At 39.8% G+C, this 17703-nt stretch overlaps 1 protein-coding gene across 1 annotated transcript; it reads left to right on the top strand.

Moving 5' to 3' along the window:
- Positions 1–209: 209 nt before the first annotated feature.
- TGIF1 (TGFB induced factor homeobox 1) lies at positions 210–12746 on the top strand. The gene is made up of 3 exons (XM_007429224.3): positions 210–1541; positions 9832–10058; positions 11704–12746. Exons 1-3 carry the CDS (start codon positions 1526–1528, stop codon positions 12247–12249), a joined length of 789 nt encoding a protein of 262 aa, XP_007429286.1. The 5' UTR covers positions 210–1525; the 3' UTR covers positions 12250–12746.
- Positions 12747–17703: the final 4957 nt, after the last annotated feature.

Raw genomic sequence — 17703 nt, 5'->3', positions numbered from 1 at the left:
GAGATCGCGGGGGCTGGACTCCCCCTCCTTAAATGAACATGTTTAAAAAATACGGAATGCATTTCATTAGTAGAAGTGGACCAGTGGGAAAGTAACTGCGGGATCGGCGAATTTCCCTCCACATAAGTTGGAGCTGACGTAATGTTTTCTTTTTTTTTCCCCCTCACTGTCTGAACAGACGGAAGAAACAGCACTGTTCAGGCATCCATCTGATTCTCGCGGTACTTACACACACAGTCCCCGTCCCAAGTTAAGCCAACACGGTTCGTCTTGCAGTTGAGCTCTTTTAAGCAGCAGATGCGATCTATCCCAAAGCGCGTTCATAGGGTGATGTAAACTCCAATGGGACGTACTTCTAAACCAGGTTTGGGATAGGATTGAGCGCCGGGTGCTGGTAGGTTTTTTGCCTGCGGTTTATAGGAATCGCTTTTTCCCGGGTAAACTCTCGGAAAGGATTCGAGGGGCCGTTCGGCACCTGGGGCGAAGGACTTCACCCCAGCAGTGCGTTATTCGGGGCAGGAGCTGCAGCGATCTCCGAAGAGGCGGAAGAGGAACAAGATCTGAGCCACCTGGCCGCTACGTGTAAGGCTAAAAAGTGGAAAACTTGCTCACTGTTCTCTGGCGGGCCAGGGAGCGGCTGTTGCAAGGACTCCACCGATGGAAAGAGGCCGCCAACCTGACTATCATAATCCAAAAAGCGGGATCCGAGAAGTGGCGGAAAAACCGCACCGAGGCCTTCTCCCGCTGACCAAGCCGAAGGCGAAAGGAAAGCGTGAAGGCGGGCTCGTGGAATGAGAGCAGCCTCCGGCGGAGGAGATTCCTGGAGCGGGCTGCAGTGCTACTGACACACACAACTTTGTAAACGCTGGTTGCACTGGGTTAGGAAGCGCACCCGGCGACTGAAGCATTTAAATTCACTTCTCCTTTCCCCCCTCCGACTCCCCCCTTTTCCTACTCGTCTTCCCCCATTTTTGCCAACTTTGCGATCAAAGGACTGATTAGGAAGCGAAGCACTGGAGCTTCCCTCGCCTGCTCGCGATTACGCTGCCTTGTGGGGGGAGAACTTCTCTACCCCCTCCTCGGTTTAGCTCCGGTATTTGACAGACTCACCCCATAAGCCGCTACCCAGCCAGCCCCCGGGAGGGAAGGGGAGCGGAGGGGAGGGGCAGTTCTGGCTCCTGGCTCCTCTCCCGCTTACTCAGTGCTGGGAGGTGGGGGAGGGCACACCTCGTGGCGGAGGAGGCGGCAGCAGCAGCAGCAGCAGCAGCAGCTTGTGCCAAGCACCAGTTGAAGAACAAAGAAGGAAGAAGCGGCGAGAGGGCCATTCTCAAGTTACTTTCTGCCCCAGCGAGCCCCGTCCATCCCGCACAGCAGACGCTTTTTTCCCGAAGGACTACTGGAAACTGCCTTCTCTCGCCCGCTCTTTTCTCCCCCCTTCTTTTTTCCCAAGTTTCTTTCGGCCTCTTCTCCCTTCCCCTCCAATAAAAGGAAAGGAATCCTCCACGATTAGGCGGAAGGCACCGAGATGAAAACTCAGAAAAGTAAGTAGGTTTGTCCTGGTTTGAGCGCCTTTCTGCTCCTGCGGCGGCTCCAAGCAAAGGAGCTCCTCTCTGCCTTCCTCGTGGCGCTGCTAAACAATTGTCAGGAAGGGTGCGTGCGTGTGGCTTGGTGTGCGCAACTCTAGAGTACAGCTTGTGGAAGAAATTGGGACTTCTCCCCGTCCATTTCTTTTAAAAACCCGGACCGTTTTGCTTCTTTGTACAGCAGTAGCACGAAACGGCAGTTGAGGGGGTTCCCCGTTCAGACAAAACATAAGCGCGGCGAAGTTTGTTTGAAGGTTTCTGCATCTTCAGCTGCTGGCGCCCTGTCAAAAACAGGTCTCAACGGCCTGTTTTGTGTCCGAACAAAGTTTTCTCTCCGACTCTTTCTCTCCCCGGCCCGCTCACAACTCTTTCTTTAAGCCTGCTTCTTTCATGTTATCTGGTTCAGTTTCTTCTACTGAAAACTCAACTTTTATTGAGCAAGGCTGCATCTAAAAAAAAATCTTAGACTAGCAACAGCGTGCTTGAAGTAGTTTCTTTGTTTGCGATTGTCGGATAGGGAGGGGGCATAGAGACAGGGGTGGAGCCTCTGAAAATCGGTTAAAGCCTGGAGAGCAGATCTCCCACGCCTGATACTCTGGACTTGTAAAAGTGCAGTTTATTTTTAAGAAGAGGACATAAAAGCAAGTTAATGTGCTATTTCCAGGATGAAAGGCTGGGGTACAAAAGATAACTGAAAATCACTTTTTTTAAAACTCTGGACATGGTGAACTGTCTTGTACGCTTAACAAAGGCATTGCCATTGTTTCTGTTTGTGAATTTAACAGCACAGTCCTGTTCATGTTTACTCAGAATATGCCCCTTTGAGTTACAGTAGGGTTTCTTACCTATGTTTACCTAAACTCTTGTTTATGTTACAGTAGGATTTCATATGTATGCACACTGAAAAATGAAAAGTCAGCATGCTTAGAGTTACATAGTTGAATGGAAAGGTACAATATAACTCCAGTATTAACAATGATTTAGGCTTTATGGTTCATTATGAAACTTACCGTTGCTTTTGAAATGTATCTAAAACTTCCTTTTCCATGCAGCTGATTTTGCGTAGTGACATGTAAATATGAAATATGAAAAGGAAAGTGGGCTACAAGTTAGGTAGATCCATTCAATGGTAATGTAAGCCCACATAAAATAAATCTGTGAGAGGCACAACCTTGGTTTATAACAATATCTGCCCCAACAGTACCATGGCCTACCTCTGAAGCTCATGCATAGTTTTTGAACTTTGTAGTTGAACAAAAAGGTTTTTGTAACACTATTGAACAAAAACTTCCACACTGAATAATTTGAATAGCTATTTTTATAACGTTCCTCTGCTCTCTCTGTTTGAACAGTGGTGGTGAGTTGGTTTCCTGCCTGCTGTTGTGTCCATTGTTCCAAGTTTGGGGAGGGGGAGGGGTGGGATGTGAGATGCTCTGTTTTGTGCGTGCGTATTTAAATCTCGAGCTTCTGTCTGGTCAACTTTAAGCATGCTGCCTGTTCTGTCAGCCCAGACACTGTTTAAGAAAAACTTTAAAACGTTAAGTACATGAGAGAAAGCTTCTGAGTGGAGGAGCTCATCAAATTTACACAAAAGAATGTGAGGAGATGTTTTCAGGTGTGTGGAATGTCAAGGAGATCAGAGCAAAAACATTTTGAAAAGTTGGATGGTTGATGATACACATGGTCTGAAATTTTATTTGTACTGTAATCTAAGAAAACTTGTAAGCTCCCATTTATTCTATATAAATGTGTTTTTTCTATTGGTGTAGTTTTTCGTGGTGTGAGAAGTGTGTATAAGGTTAAAAATATTGAAGGTGGGATAGATGATCTGATCAGTAATTTCAGATTTCATTAACCAAGTCAGTGAAAATGTTCTTTTTAAAAACATCTATTAACTGTAAAGTATACTATGTATTCTTACACAAATTGTGATAAATCTGGTGTTGCCACTGTTTTGTGAAAGGGCACACTCTGTGAGTTAATGTGACTAAGCTTTAGCATAATGATTACTATGTGTATCTTTGAGATTTATTTCCTCTTACCTCAGTGCTAAAAATTTCTCCTTTCCTATGTCCCTACAGCTTGGGATCACATCTGTAAACATTTTTGCCTATACTAAATGCTTTCTGTTTTAAAGTATGGTGAGATTTCATTTAATTATGTAATGAAAAACCTGTTGATTTGAAGGGCTGTACTCCTATGTATGAGAGCCAGTTTGATGTAGTGGTTAAGGCACCAGGCTAGAAACTGGGAGACTCTGAGTTCTAGTTCCGCCTAGGCACAAAGACAGCTGGGTGACCTTGGGCCAGTCAGTCTTTCTCAGCCCTAGGAAGGAGGCAATGGCAAACCACTTCTGAAAAACCTTGCCAAGAAAACTGTTTTTCTTGCCAGTAAAAATCTTGCCAAGAAAATTGCAGGGACTTGTCCAGGCAGTCTCCAAGAATCAGACACAATTGAACGGATTAAAAAAAAAAACCCAACAACTTGTATCTCCAAACTATATTTTCTAACTTTTAAAGAGTTGCAGGCTGCTACAAATACACATCCTTTCTAAAATAAAGCTTATAGGTAGGGTGCCATAACTTGATTCTTTCTGACCAAAATGACCATGGAAGTGTTATATGTTTGTAATTATTAGAAAGACAATAGTTCTTATTTTTCCAAGTAATACTTATTGTCTTAGCAGTTAATACCTTAGCCCTGTATCCATGTTTTTAATTTTGTGTCAGTCACAAATCTGCTATCTTTCTTTGTTGTTTTGCCTTCCCTGCAGTTGAAAAGAGTCAATACCACATGTGTAGACTCTTAAGTTTTCAAATTAGGAATAAGTTGAATCTTGTATGTATAAATTCTGCAGATTTTTTTTGGAAATGCTTGTGCTACTCTGCACAACAGTTTGATAAGAGTTTCGCACACAAATTTGTGGAGAAAGCAGTTTAGTACATTGCTTATAGTGCAAAGTGGGCATATTTGTTGTACAGTAAGGCATTTTGTAAATTTATCAAAACAGCTGGTATCTACCACTTTCCCTTGTAGTACTTTTTTCCCCCAGAACAGCAGTCCCACTGTTTTATAAGGTTCAAGTTTCAGTAGGTTTGTTATTTCCTTAATATTCAAAAATTAAGGAATTAATACTTTGACCATGCATGCCCAAATGTGGGGTTGGCTTGAAGCATAATTATGTTAATTTTTTGGCCACATAGAGGAAAACAGGTAAATAATTTACACAAAAAAGGCATTTGTTCTTGTTTAGATGTAATTAGACAAGGCTTCATGCTGTGCATGCATTTAGAAGAATTTTTCAAATCGAGACCTGCAATATGAGATGAAAGTCAACAGTGCCCATAAACTTTGGACCAAGTGACCTGATGGTGTAGCAACAAGTTATAACTGTGGTTTGGGGTTTGTTTTGTTTTGAAAATAGTATTGTAAAACTATTGCCTCCAGAAGAGTAAATGAATACTGAGCATCTAAAGTTATTTTAATAAGACAGAGCTCTCTTGTATATACACATTAGTACATTGTACAATATTAAATTGGTGTAACTAAACATTTCTCTTTAGGTGAATTTAAAATAAGCAATTTTTTAAAATTGAAATTGGTGCTTTGGCTGTATTATGACCAAGTAGTCATGTGGAAACTGTAATCTGCTATGTAAAAAAACACCAAAGGAAGAGTGCAATATTTCTGCCTGAAAAAATTCTTTAAAGAAACAAATGACAAAGCACCAGTGATCCACTGAGACAGGCAGCCTAGCCAGGCCACCTTTTAACTGTTCCCTGTTAAAACAGGAAATGCAAAGCACAGACTGATTACAGGGTAGCCTTGGCTTTCCCGTGTTAGTAATCAGTACAGACGCTCTAATGTAAACAGTGCCATGGCAGCACCAGTATGGCCTTTGCTCTAATAAAAGATCAGCTGGACGAGGTTGCACCTACCGCGTCCCGTAGTTTCCTGTAACTGCAGCTTCTGCACAAATAAAGGGTCTCTTTCCTGGCAGTTCAGAGTTAATGCTACTTTATTGAAATCTGCTCATTATACCAAGAGAAGTTTCATAGCATTTTTCTCCTGTTTAGCCCAAACCTGTTTTGTATCATTAACTTCTTAGCAGAGGGAACATGTCACAATAAGTAAGCAGATCAAAGGGCACTCAGTACTGCAGGTTTGTTCTTGCTTTAATTTTTATTTGTACTGTCAGGAGCTTTACAGGTTCTCCTTTTTTATGTTTGCGGGGAGAGGAGGAGATCAGTTTTGACATTTGTTTTGAAGGAACCAGAATACGTATTTTAGCTTTTGAACATTTTCTAGTCCAAGTTTTAAACTCATTTTTTTCTTTTTTTCTTTTTTTTAAGGCAGTCTTCTGTTCTAGCTACTAAAATAATTTGGCTAGATTGCTTTCCTCAGCACTTGGCTGTAAATCTTGTGTAATGTGTTAGGATCCATTGACTTGCTTTTTATTGCATCTATGAATGAATTTCTGTTCTTTACATGTTATCCATGTATGAAAGGTACTAATGGAGAGCACAATAACTAAAGGTCTCCACAAATCAGACCATTATACAGAAAGAAGTAGGTCCCAAATGTATCAGGACAGAAGGGAACAACAACAACAACCTCTCAATATTATAAACTATCTAGTATCACAGTACAGAAGTGTACTTAAAAGGGATATCCCATCCTGCTGACACATTACTATGTTTCCGTAAGGCATAAACTACTTTTTAAGATTACTTTCTGCTATCAAAAGTTTTCATGTAAATAGAAAGATACTCTCAGACTGAAATCTAGCTGGAAGAGCACTGATGAAAATAAAAAATCTGGCTTGTACAGTCCAAACCCTGACAAGATTGCCCTGTTTTACATCTGTTCCATTCATGGAAGACTACTGTCACAAAGCCTAGTATTAAAAGATACCATAATAATGTATAGCATACTATAAATTATATCAAACACAATGTAAAGAGGCCCCAGATCTCATATATTTTGCTTACATGACACATTGGATCACAAACTGGCCAACCACATGCTTGGGTTAGCATGTTGGATGAACCCACACCTTGTGACTAGGTTCAGTGTTGGTGTGAGCTCAGAAATTTTGGTTGATTAAACCAGGATTAAGTTAGCAATGGGTAAGAATGTTTTGTGAACATCACCACAGTCTGCCATTGAAAAGGCTAGATAAATATTTATCTGAAAATGCAGATAAACCAGCCAACATCTAAGTGTCAGAAGTCTTTCACTTTGCTTTCCACCTTGTCCACCTCCTTCTCCTTAATTGGTGATTCATTATTGTTGCAGGGCATCTTGTTAATCTCTCTCTCTATTCTCTTCAGATTATATAGTCCAACAGTTAGCTCTATCATTGTATTTGGAGAACACTGAGCTGTTGTATTGTAATCACCTGGTTTACTGACACACTAGTGACACAGCATGGCCAGAATTAGATCTTGAGCCCTGATGCAGTTGAATACTAGAAATCTCATTCTAGCCCCTGTACATGGCCTATTATGTTTACATTGCATACAAAACATTTCTTATTTACCTTGAAAAGTTTCAATTTTTATTGAACTGTATCTCTTAGAAGATATCATTAAAAAATTGGGTTACCAGAGTTTATATTCATAAATAACACTGGGACTTGCTGGGAAAAAAGTACCCATAGATAAACAATGAGTGCAGCTTTCCCATCAATGTATTTTATGCCTGATAAAGCCACAATTGTTATCCCGCTCCATCACACATTCTGAAAAGATACAGGACCATTGCTAGAAAAAGCAAGGCAGAGAAACATGCAGACCATGGCTTATGGAACTCTATCCAATCCCTTAATAACAGCTCCAATCTGGGTCATGTGCCTGGAATGGAAGATGGAAGGGATATAGAATGAAGGAGGTGATAACATCCTAATCCATTGCCCAACTGCTTCTTTGATAGGGATGCTTTGGAGCAGTTTTTTTGAATTTTTTTTAATCCACAGCTCTCAGCCTGATCTGGACCATTTTTAAATGTAGTCTTTCTTCTGCCAGCTTCTACCTCTATATCAAATTTGATCAACTTCGTTCAGTTTTTAAAGAGTTGGATGGGACAGTATCATGCCCCTGATACATAATTTATTTCCAATGTTCCATTGGATTGGAAAGAATAAAAGGTGGCAGACCAAGAGAGGAACAATTAAGCTCTTCTCACAAGTGGCTGTTGAATTAATTAATTCCTTCACAGTAATGTTTGTATTTAGGAAACTACTAGTTTGAAAAGATAATGTCACTAGGTCAATTCAGAGAGAGGAGCTGTTCTGCTCTATATTTTATGTTATTCTACTGGAAAGAACATGTCTTGTTTGGCTACCAGTGTCAAGAGACGATGCACTATTTTCTGATGCATTTCACTATATAGGATGAAAATCTATTTGAGTTCAGGGAGGTGGGGGTTATGATCAAAAGTTATGGTAATTTCCCCTTTTTACACAATACCAACATATACTGAATCCTTGTTGCAGTAAAGCCTGTACCACTAGTAAAGAAGGGTTAAAAGAGTAATTGAACTACAGGTAGACCTCACTTACCAACTGCCTAATTCAGCGACCATTCATTATGACGGTGCTGAAAAATAACTTTACAACCAACGCCCACATTTATGACTTTCACAGTGTCCCTCAGTCATGTGATTGCCATTACAGTTAGTACACATTGTCCTGTACCTGACCTGTTGTTTTTCTCCCCCCCCCCTCCACCTTGCAGAGTGGGAGATTGGAGAGGAAGGGTTTATAAGAGAGTAAGCAGGCCCACAGTGGGGAATACACTGGGCTGTTTGCGCAGCATGCTTGTGGCTGCTGGTGCTAGCACATTGCTTTCAATGTATATTCCCCATTGTATGCCTGCTTACTCTCTTGTAATCCCTTCCTCTCCAATGAATGCAAATACAAACATTAATTCCGTTCTGCTAATTATCCCAGCCCTGGGGTGAGCATTCCAGAGGGTGGTGGAGTAGTTAGGAGGCAAACAAAAGTGGAAATTGTGAAACTGATTAGTCTTGTCAGTTTCAAGCCAGCTTTCCCCACACTACTGGGGTGAGCATTCCAAAGGGCAGGGGAGTGGGAAAAGGATATTACAGTCATGGTCATGTGATTATCCACTTACCGACCATTTCACTTAGCAATGGATTTGGTCCCATTTGTGGTCGTTAAACGAGGACTACTGTAGTACATATGAAGTGATATTGAGAAAGAGGGTTGATGAAAAACTTCATTCTACTGTAAACCAACCACTTTTCTTGACTTCAGGGAATGGATGAAGGAAATATGGATATCATTTTGAGGCGTAGTTTATCATATCCTCATGAATATTTTCTCAGGGTATTAGTGCTAAGTGCTAATTTGCAGCTATAGTTGCAGAAATAGGGTTGATATTCCAAAAAGATACTATGTTAAGGCTCCATGCAAATTCTAACTGTTTAGAATGAAGTTTCATATCTAGCTGTTATTGGGCTTAATTTTAATAAGTCTTCTAATTACCAAGTTATTATTCTTAGGTGATTTAATGTTAGAATACTCATATAAAGTTATTGTAATGATTGAGTAGCAATTTTAAAAAGCCAGCTGTAAATGGGAAAGAGCTGATGCTCCAGAAAAAAAAAATGAGTGTGAGTTTTTCATTCTGTGGGCTTATTTTTATTATTATTATAGACAACCTTAATAATGAGAGTGGTTTGTGTACCACCTTCCTCTTAATACGTTTTTTTGAAATAACATAAATACTGGCATCACACATCACATTTACAACCTTGTTTGTCTCACTCTGGCTTTGAATGATGTGTGGATTCAGCCATCATAACTTAAAACCCTCACTTATTGCTTAACTTTTTGGTTAAGGTCAGCCTTTCTGATTTTTCAAGAAATGCTAATTAAATAAATCACCATTTAGTGCAGTGAGTGGATTAGCTCTGAAAAACTGTTATAAGTTCGTAAAAAGTGGTAGAGTTGGCTCTGAAGAAAATTGGCCAGATGCATATCCACAGTTGTTGGCCAATAGTTGGTATGATTCTGCAAATAAAGCAAATCATTGTATGTATACAGACAGGTACGTGAATTGCTAAAGTAGTCAGAATGAAAGATACTGGGACTTTCTGCCTGGTCCTTGTCAGTGCACATTACCACATTTTATTTGCAAAGGATGATGATAAAACGTGTTTGAGTAGAGAAATGCAGAATTAGAAGAGAGAGCATCATGCTGCTTTTTCATGTGCATCATAGGTGCTGCTGCAATATCAGGCAGTGAGACAGAGGACGATGACAACATGGATGTCCCCCTGGATCTCTCCTCTTCTGCCTGCTCAGTCAAGAGGAGGAGACGGGGTAACCTGCCCAAAGAATCAGTGCAGATTCTTCGGGACTGGCTGTATGAGCACCGTTACAATGCTTATCCTTCAGAGCAAGAGAAAGCACTATTGTCAAGACAGACGCACCTTTCCACACTACAGGTATGTAAGCACGTTCTAATGAAGCTTAAGGCAATAATGATAAGCATGTTTACCTGTTGAATAGTATAGATGTTGCTTTTAAATGAATAGACATTGGGTGGTATAGCACAGTAGTAGTGTTCAGTGTTCTATATACTAGCTTTCATTTTACCTTTAAAAAGTGTCTTAGTATTTGACTTTAAAAGGTGCCATTTCAGGCTGATTTTTACTGCAGACCCACAAAGTTGACAGCTTAGTCTGACCAAAGTGGTATGGTTACCTGTTCACCTAGGACTAATGTTTTGGACCTATCTAAAATCAGTATGAATGTCCAATGCCCATCTGTGCCTTTTATCAAGACAGTTTAAGCTTCTGTGGGATTGCAAAGTATGTAGCCTGATGAGAAATCCTGACTTACAGAGGCAAGCACACGTGGTAACAATGATGGAGGGAATATGGATTTCAGTTTCTCCAAATCTTCTGAATGCAGTAGTTTTGAGACTCCATGCACTTTCTTACATAAATACTTCTTTTTGCATATTTAGAAATCAGTTAATGTCTAATACTCAGTACTCAGATTTACCTAAGAATGCAAATGATTGGTTTCTGTTCCCAATTCTGAGAAAAAGTGTACAGTTCTCAGCATGTAAGTTAACTGTTGCTTGTTCCTTTCTACCAGTAAAAAGGAGGTAAAAGTATTCTCTAATGTATGTAAGGTTTACTTGCTGTCTGAATATATATGAAGTTTTGTAACATTAGAAATAAGGTCTGTAGTACTTACTGAAATAACCTGGAATCTTTTAATTTAAATATATGAAGATTTTCTAACAATAGAAGATTTCTAAAAAATATGGCTTTTATTTATTAATCTTAAGTCCTACGGGGGAGGGGGGAGATATGAAAACACAAAAGAAGAAGGATATGAATTTTAAAATACCTCTCTTGTTTGTGGGATTTTAATACAATTTTCTCCCAATCAATTCACCGTCTTTAAAAAAATAATACATTGTGTGTGCAGAATTTGAAGCTGGTGATGTGTATATTTGTGTTTTTGGACTATGTCAGTTCAGCCCACTTCAGCTTTATTAAATCTGGTTTTGCCATGTTGGATCAGAATAATTGGTATCATTTCTTTGTAGGTATCTGACACATTTTCTTTGTAAGGAGAAACTGTTCTCCTCACAAAGGACTGTTGGACTTTTTTTTATTGCCCAGGAAACTGGCTTGATACTCAAACAAGAGCAAACTTGGTGAGGTAATCCCTCTTTTGCCTGTTGACATAGTCAGTTGAACAAGGCAAATCAGTAACTGCTTTAGGGAGGAGTTACTCTTTCAGAGGGAAATGTTTTCCTGTTGTTAATTAACCTAACTGTAATGAACAAAGAGTAATCTTTGTTCATTACATGTATTCAGACTTAAAACCAAACTTAGGGGTTAATGCGCTACAGTCTTTGGACAGCCAGGGGCTTTCTGCTGAGAGGAGAGGCTGGCCAAACCAGGAAAGGCTGTCTTTAGGGTGTGTCAAAACTTGTTTGCCAGCCTTTTTTTGGTCCTGTAGTTCAGGAATCTAGCTTGAAGGGATTCAGGCATTTAGCTGAACTGCTCTCATGCAACACATAGTTGGAACTGAATGGAGGTAAGAATGAAAATGTCATTGTATTCTCAGGTCTGCAACTGGTTCATCAATGCACGGCGCAGGCTTTTGCCTGACATGCTGAGGAAGGATGGGAAGGACCCAAATCAATTTACTATCTCACGAAGAGGGACCAAGGTAACTGACGGCCACCCAGCGGAATTTTCCAGCTCAAAAAACTGCATTCCCTTGATTGAGAGCTCCTTTCTCTCTGGTAGCCCAGGACCAAACAAGTCTTGTAACACTTCTCCAGGATCTCTTTTGGCTCGGCCCTCAGTAATTTGTCATACCACCGTAACTGCACTGAAAGATGTCCCTTTCCATTTCAATCAGCCAGCTGGTGCAGGTCAGACCACAGATGACTTGCAGTGGGCTTCGCCTACCAACTTTACAGACAACTCGCTCCTATACCATGAGGATAAGTTGGGACCTAGTTCAAATGCACAGAGTGGGCTTTTCAACACTCCTCCTCCAACTCCTCCAGACCTCAATCAGGACTTTAGTGGATTTCAGCTCCTGGTGGATGTTGCACTGAAACAGGCAGCGGAGATGGAATTGCAGGCAAAACTCATGGCATAAGTTGTTCTTCATATTTTCTCTCTCCCAACAGGGATGTAATAGAAACATGTGGCAATTGTCTCAATGATATCAAGGACTTAACTGCATTATTTTTTCTAATTAATCTTATTTGCACAAGGGATTGCTGAAATGAAGCTTCCTATCTCTGTAATGGTCTTCAGTGGAATACAGTCATTCCAAAAATTATAAACTTAAAGCTACTGTAGAAGCAAAAACCTTTTTTTTTTTTAAAAAAAAAAACATGTTTCTTAGTAGGTTTTTTTTTCCATAATGTGAGATTGTTCCCAAGATCATGTGATTTTGTTTTGTTGTTCTTTTCATTATTTGTCTCTTTCAGACTGTGCAATATTTAGTAACAAGATTAGTATTCATATCATTCCCATGTGGAACAAAATATACCAACAGGCTGTCTTAACAAATTTCAGATTTTTAAACAAGTTTGGATTTGAATGATTATACTTTTTCATGGTGTAATAAAATATTTTCTTTAATAGTCGCTTTACCCTGAGTATTTTGTTGAACTAGTGTTTCAAAAGATAGCAGATTTGCATTGTAGCATGGAGACATTCAGTTCTTCTAACACTACATATTGTAAAGGCATCCCTTAAAGGGTATGATTTAAATTTGTACTGCAATGGATTGTAAGTTGCTGGCAGTGAAACATACTCTCTTAGATCTATATGAGCTTAATATATTCCCTTTAATACATTGCATATTCTTGCTTGTAGGACAGTTCTGCTTAAACATGTGGGCATTTAAATGCAAGTTCCTTATTTATCTTCAAAAATAAGTGATAGCACTATATTACTGATTAATCATTGGTTCTTTTAATTGGGTTTTCTAAAATTATTTTTTCCAAGATGTCTTATAGGAAATACATATTTATCTGAAAACTGTGAATTTAAGATGATTCTGCCCCCAAAGAATTATTAAACACACAAAAAAGGCTTTCATTCTCTAGGAATGGATTTCAAGTGGGATCAGGAGTTTGTGGCCTTCACAGTGACCATGGGATCTCAGGAGATGAGATTTTGGATGTAATACATGTAGTTAGTCACATGTTAAATCTGGCTTTTACCTCAGAGCAGCTGCAACGTGACCTGAAAATGGAGAACAGTCCTTTGCTGTGGTCAGATCACTTTCTTGTTTTCATGCTTCCCATCAGCATGTTTAACCTCTGCAGAAATGTCAAATTGGTTAAAATGATCCACCCAATGGACTATCTGGGCTTTTGGGGGATGTTTGAGGAATTCCCCAGCAATCCTGTAACCAGCTTTGTCGTATGTCTCATTGATCACTGGAACATGGAAATGGTGAGGATGCTGAATGAATTTTTTCCAAATTTCTCTCCTTCCTTGCAGGACCCAGCAAGTTCCTTGGTTCATGAAGAATTGCAGAAGATGAAACAGATGCAGTTCTCCACCTAAAGTGATGGTGGAGAAAAAGTATGAACCCAACCAATCAGAGTTGTATATCTGTTTTGGGGAGTATACCATAGCAATAAGGACAGCGACTTCTCTGCCCTTACCGTATCTGCAGACTTGCATCTGGCAACTCTGTTTAAGGTTACCCATACCTTTTTGGGGGAAAATGGCAGTGAAGATGTTGCTGGTGGTCACTAAGACACATTTACAAGTTTCTTTATAGTTAAAATCTTTCACATTTGCTCCAAGTTTGATTCCATTTCAACAGGAACTGTAAAGAAGACCAAGGGAGTGTCTTGCAAGAAGATCTGATGTAATCCTGGATTTACAGAGATCAGTGGATCTCTGTGGATAGGGCCCTCTGTGACATGAGCTTTGCCACTTGTAAGCTTGATCCATGTTTGTGATTGGATTCAGGAGGTGATCACTGCTTTGTTAAGGGAGTGGGAAGTTCTAGACGTCTTGAGAGAGGTAGTAGTATACCTTCTTCTAAAGCCAGTTCTCAACCCAGTCACTTTGGACAACTATTAGCTAATTTCTAATCTTGCCTTTTTAGGGAAAAATTTGAAGAAGGTGGTAGGAATCTAACTACAGAGAATCCTAAATGAAACAGACGCTCTGGATTTCTTGCACTTGGGATTCAGGTCTGGACATGGGATAGAAAATGCATTAGTTCCCCCTGTAGATGACCTTTGAACCTGGATACAGTGTGTTCCTCCTGATATTTTTAGACTTTTTGGTAGCTTTTAATACCATCAACCATGGTATCTTTTTGGATACATGCAAAGATTTGAACTTGGAGCTACCATTCTGCAATGATTCTGTTCCTTCCTAAGTGGGCAGTTCCAGTTGGGGTGTGTGTGTGTGTATGGGGGGGGAATAGTGGTCATGTCACACACAGCTCCGATGTGGGGTTCTGCAAGACATCCTTTCCCCTGTGCTGTTTAATATCTCTAAAAGCTGCTGGGGGAAATAATCAGTATGGGAAGCAGTATCAACTGTATGCTGATGATAATGAGTTAAACATCGCTACCTGAAGTATGCCTTCTGTGTCCTAGCCCAGAGCTTGGAATCTGTAAGCATCTAGATGGGTCAAATCAATCTTAAATTAAATCTCTTCAAGACTGGTACTGTTTGTTGGTGTTTTATTGGCCTGATTCTAATTCCAGTTTTGACTTTGGACAGGGTCACACTCCTATAGGAGCAGATCCATATTTTGGAGGTCCTTCTGGATTCATGACACTTGCTAGAATATCAGGTATAGCCTGGGGCCAGGAAGGCCTTTGCATTAATTGCAGGCCTTTTTGAACTGGGACCCCCTGGCAAAAGTTAATCATGCCTTGCCATATTCTATTGTATGATACTTTGTGTGGGTCTTGGGGCTGCTTTTCAAGACGACTTGCAAATTTCAACTGGTCTAATATGCAGCAGCCCATCTGCTAATTGCGGGTAGCATTTGCAGTGGTGTTACTCTTGTGTTGTGATCGCTGCATTGGTTATGTTTGCTTGTGGGTCAAATGCAAAGTACTGGTTATAACCTAATGCCATGGCCTGGTATTAGGATATCTATGGGTCCTCCTTTGCCATCCACATTCAGCTCACCCTGTGAAATCTCTGAGACAGCGCATGCTAAAGGTACTGCACCCACAGGAGGTGAGGAAAGGGAGTGCTCGGCAACAGTGCTTCTCAGAGGAAGCTTTGCCCTTTGGTGTACTTTACTTGCAGAGGTGAGGAATGGAACCTTTAAAGAAAGCTTTGAAAATTTTTCTATTATGCAAAGCATGTGGGTGCTGATGGTCCTAGGGCTGCCTGAGGTTAGGCTAGATTCATTATTTTTTTTTATTGGTGGTGGTTACTAATAAAGTACCACGAGTCCTTGTGTAAGTAGGCAGTCTACAAATGATTGTATATATAAATGTTACATCACCTGAATGATGACATTATTTGTGTGGCATCTCTTACTCTCCATTCCCCCTCCCCAATAGATGGATATGATGGGAATGTTACCTTTTGTACATATTTTCATATGTAGACACTATAACGCCACACCTGCATTTATATTCCTGATTTAGGTATAACACCTGAACAGAGCTTAAATATAGGATTCTAATATCTACGTACCAATCAGATGACAAAGCATGTAGACAGCTCCACATTACCATCTGAATATGCATATAAACACATGGATGGATGTTCGGTGATACATGAATACCACCAGACTCCATGTAGAAGAGACTCCCTGGAGTTGTAAAGCTTGAAGGGTTCAACTAGATATTTGTGGAAGCTTTCTCATTTGTCAAGTCCTTGAGCTATGCTGATTATTCTGCTCATTCTGTCTATTTGGGACATTTGTTAGAATTGGGTAAAGTAAGTATAAAATGAGGTTGACATTGGTGCATAATGTTGGAGGATAATTCAGAGGAAAAACCAGAAAAGTGCCAGGAGAAATTCTGTGAAAATGAATTTAAGTGGGGTATAATTATGACCAGTGCAATTTAGGCAAGATTTAAATGAAATACTAGCCACAAAGTGTATATTTCTGTGAAATTTCCATGCAATAGGAAGAATGAGTAAAAGTGGACTCTTTACTAGCCATTCATTTGCCTGAACAATATGCCCCAGAGATACTAGTACTCAAATACAGGACTTGTTTGGATTGACATGGGAGTAAGTACTCATTTGGAAAACGTAATTTGATGTGGCAAAACACTGCAGTATTGTGTGCATGATGCCATAAAAGATTTTCCAGACATTTACCATAACATGTTCAGTTGTGTCAGAAAAGTAGGGTTTGCCAGCTTTTTTTTAGAGCACTAGGGTTTTCCAGGTGCTCCTTTTGTTTTAGAAACATGTTTAATTTTGCCCCCTGCAATCACACTCTATACAATATAATATGATTCCTCTTACTTTGAATATTCAGTTTGACATATGACAGCCACGTTTTTGGTTGGTTTCTCAAATTATCCCAGGAGGTTCAAAATTGTGTCATATGAAAGAACGATGAGGTATAGATGGGTTAGGTTCCTGAGTCTTAATATTAACATTGTTCATTTAAGATCAGTTGTTGTTCAGGATTAGCTGTGTAGTAGAACATTATCTACAAATACTGTTCCTTACCCAAAAAGTTAAGAAATTGTGATCTAATTAAAAAAAAAGCAGAACTCCAAGTTGTCACCCACAAATACATTGAATCATATTCTGGATAATTTATACAGACACTTCAAAGTCATTGGCTCCAGCTTCATGTAGAGAATAGAGCTAGGCCTTTGTAGTTTAAAAACTAAACGTGGAGCACCCATTCATTCATTCATTCATTCATTCAGGGTTTTCTTTAAAGATAATTTCCCACTCAAATGGAATTTAAAAGCAGTATTACAATGTTGGTTAGGGTCATCTTATTGGGTACATGCACTTTTATTTAAAGCACCCCTTTAAATGGTTTGGGTAGCTGGAAGAGAGAAGACAATATAAATTACTTTTCCCTTAATGTTCTCCCACTAGAAATGTTTTCCACAAAAATATTCTTCTCCGGGTATTTCAAATGCATTTTTTTGTGACAAAGGTGCCTGAATTCTGAACATTTAATTGTAGTGAAAAGCACAAGATTTCAAGTTTCACCAAAATCCTTCATGGTACCACGAATACAGTGGGGCAAAAAAGTATTTAGTCAGCCACCAATTGTGCAAGTTCTCCCACTTAAAAAGATGAGAGAGGCCTGTAATTTTCATCATAGGTATACCTCAACTATGAGAGACAAAATGAGAAAAAAAATCCAGAAAATCACATTGTCTGATTTTTAAAGAATTTATTTGCAAATCATGGTGGAAAATAAGTATTTGGTCACCTACAAACAAGCAAGATGTCTGGCTCTCACAGACCTGTAACTACTTCTTTAAGAGGCTCCTCTGTCCTCCACTCCTTACCTGTAGTAATGGCACCTGTTTGACCTTGTTATCAGTATAAAAGACACCTGTCCACAACCTCAAACAGTCACACTCCAAACTCTACTATGGCCAAGACCAAAGAGCTG

Source organism: Python bivittatus, unplaced genomic scaffold (assembly GCF_059951505.1).
Source record: "Python bivittatus isolate LINGU-HERP-01145 unplaced genomic scaffold, Pbiv_v1 ctg000840_np1212, whole genome shotgun sequence".
Lineage (NCBI taxonomy): Eukaryota > Metazoa > Chordata > Lepidosauria > Squamata > Pythonidae > Python > Python bivittatus.
The sequence above is the reverse complement of the archived record's forward strand: the minus strand, read 5'-3'. Positions and strand labels throughout refer to the sequence as shown.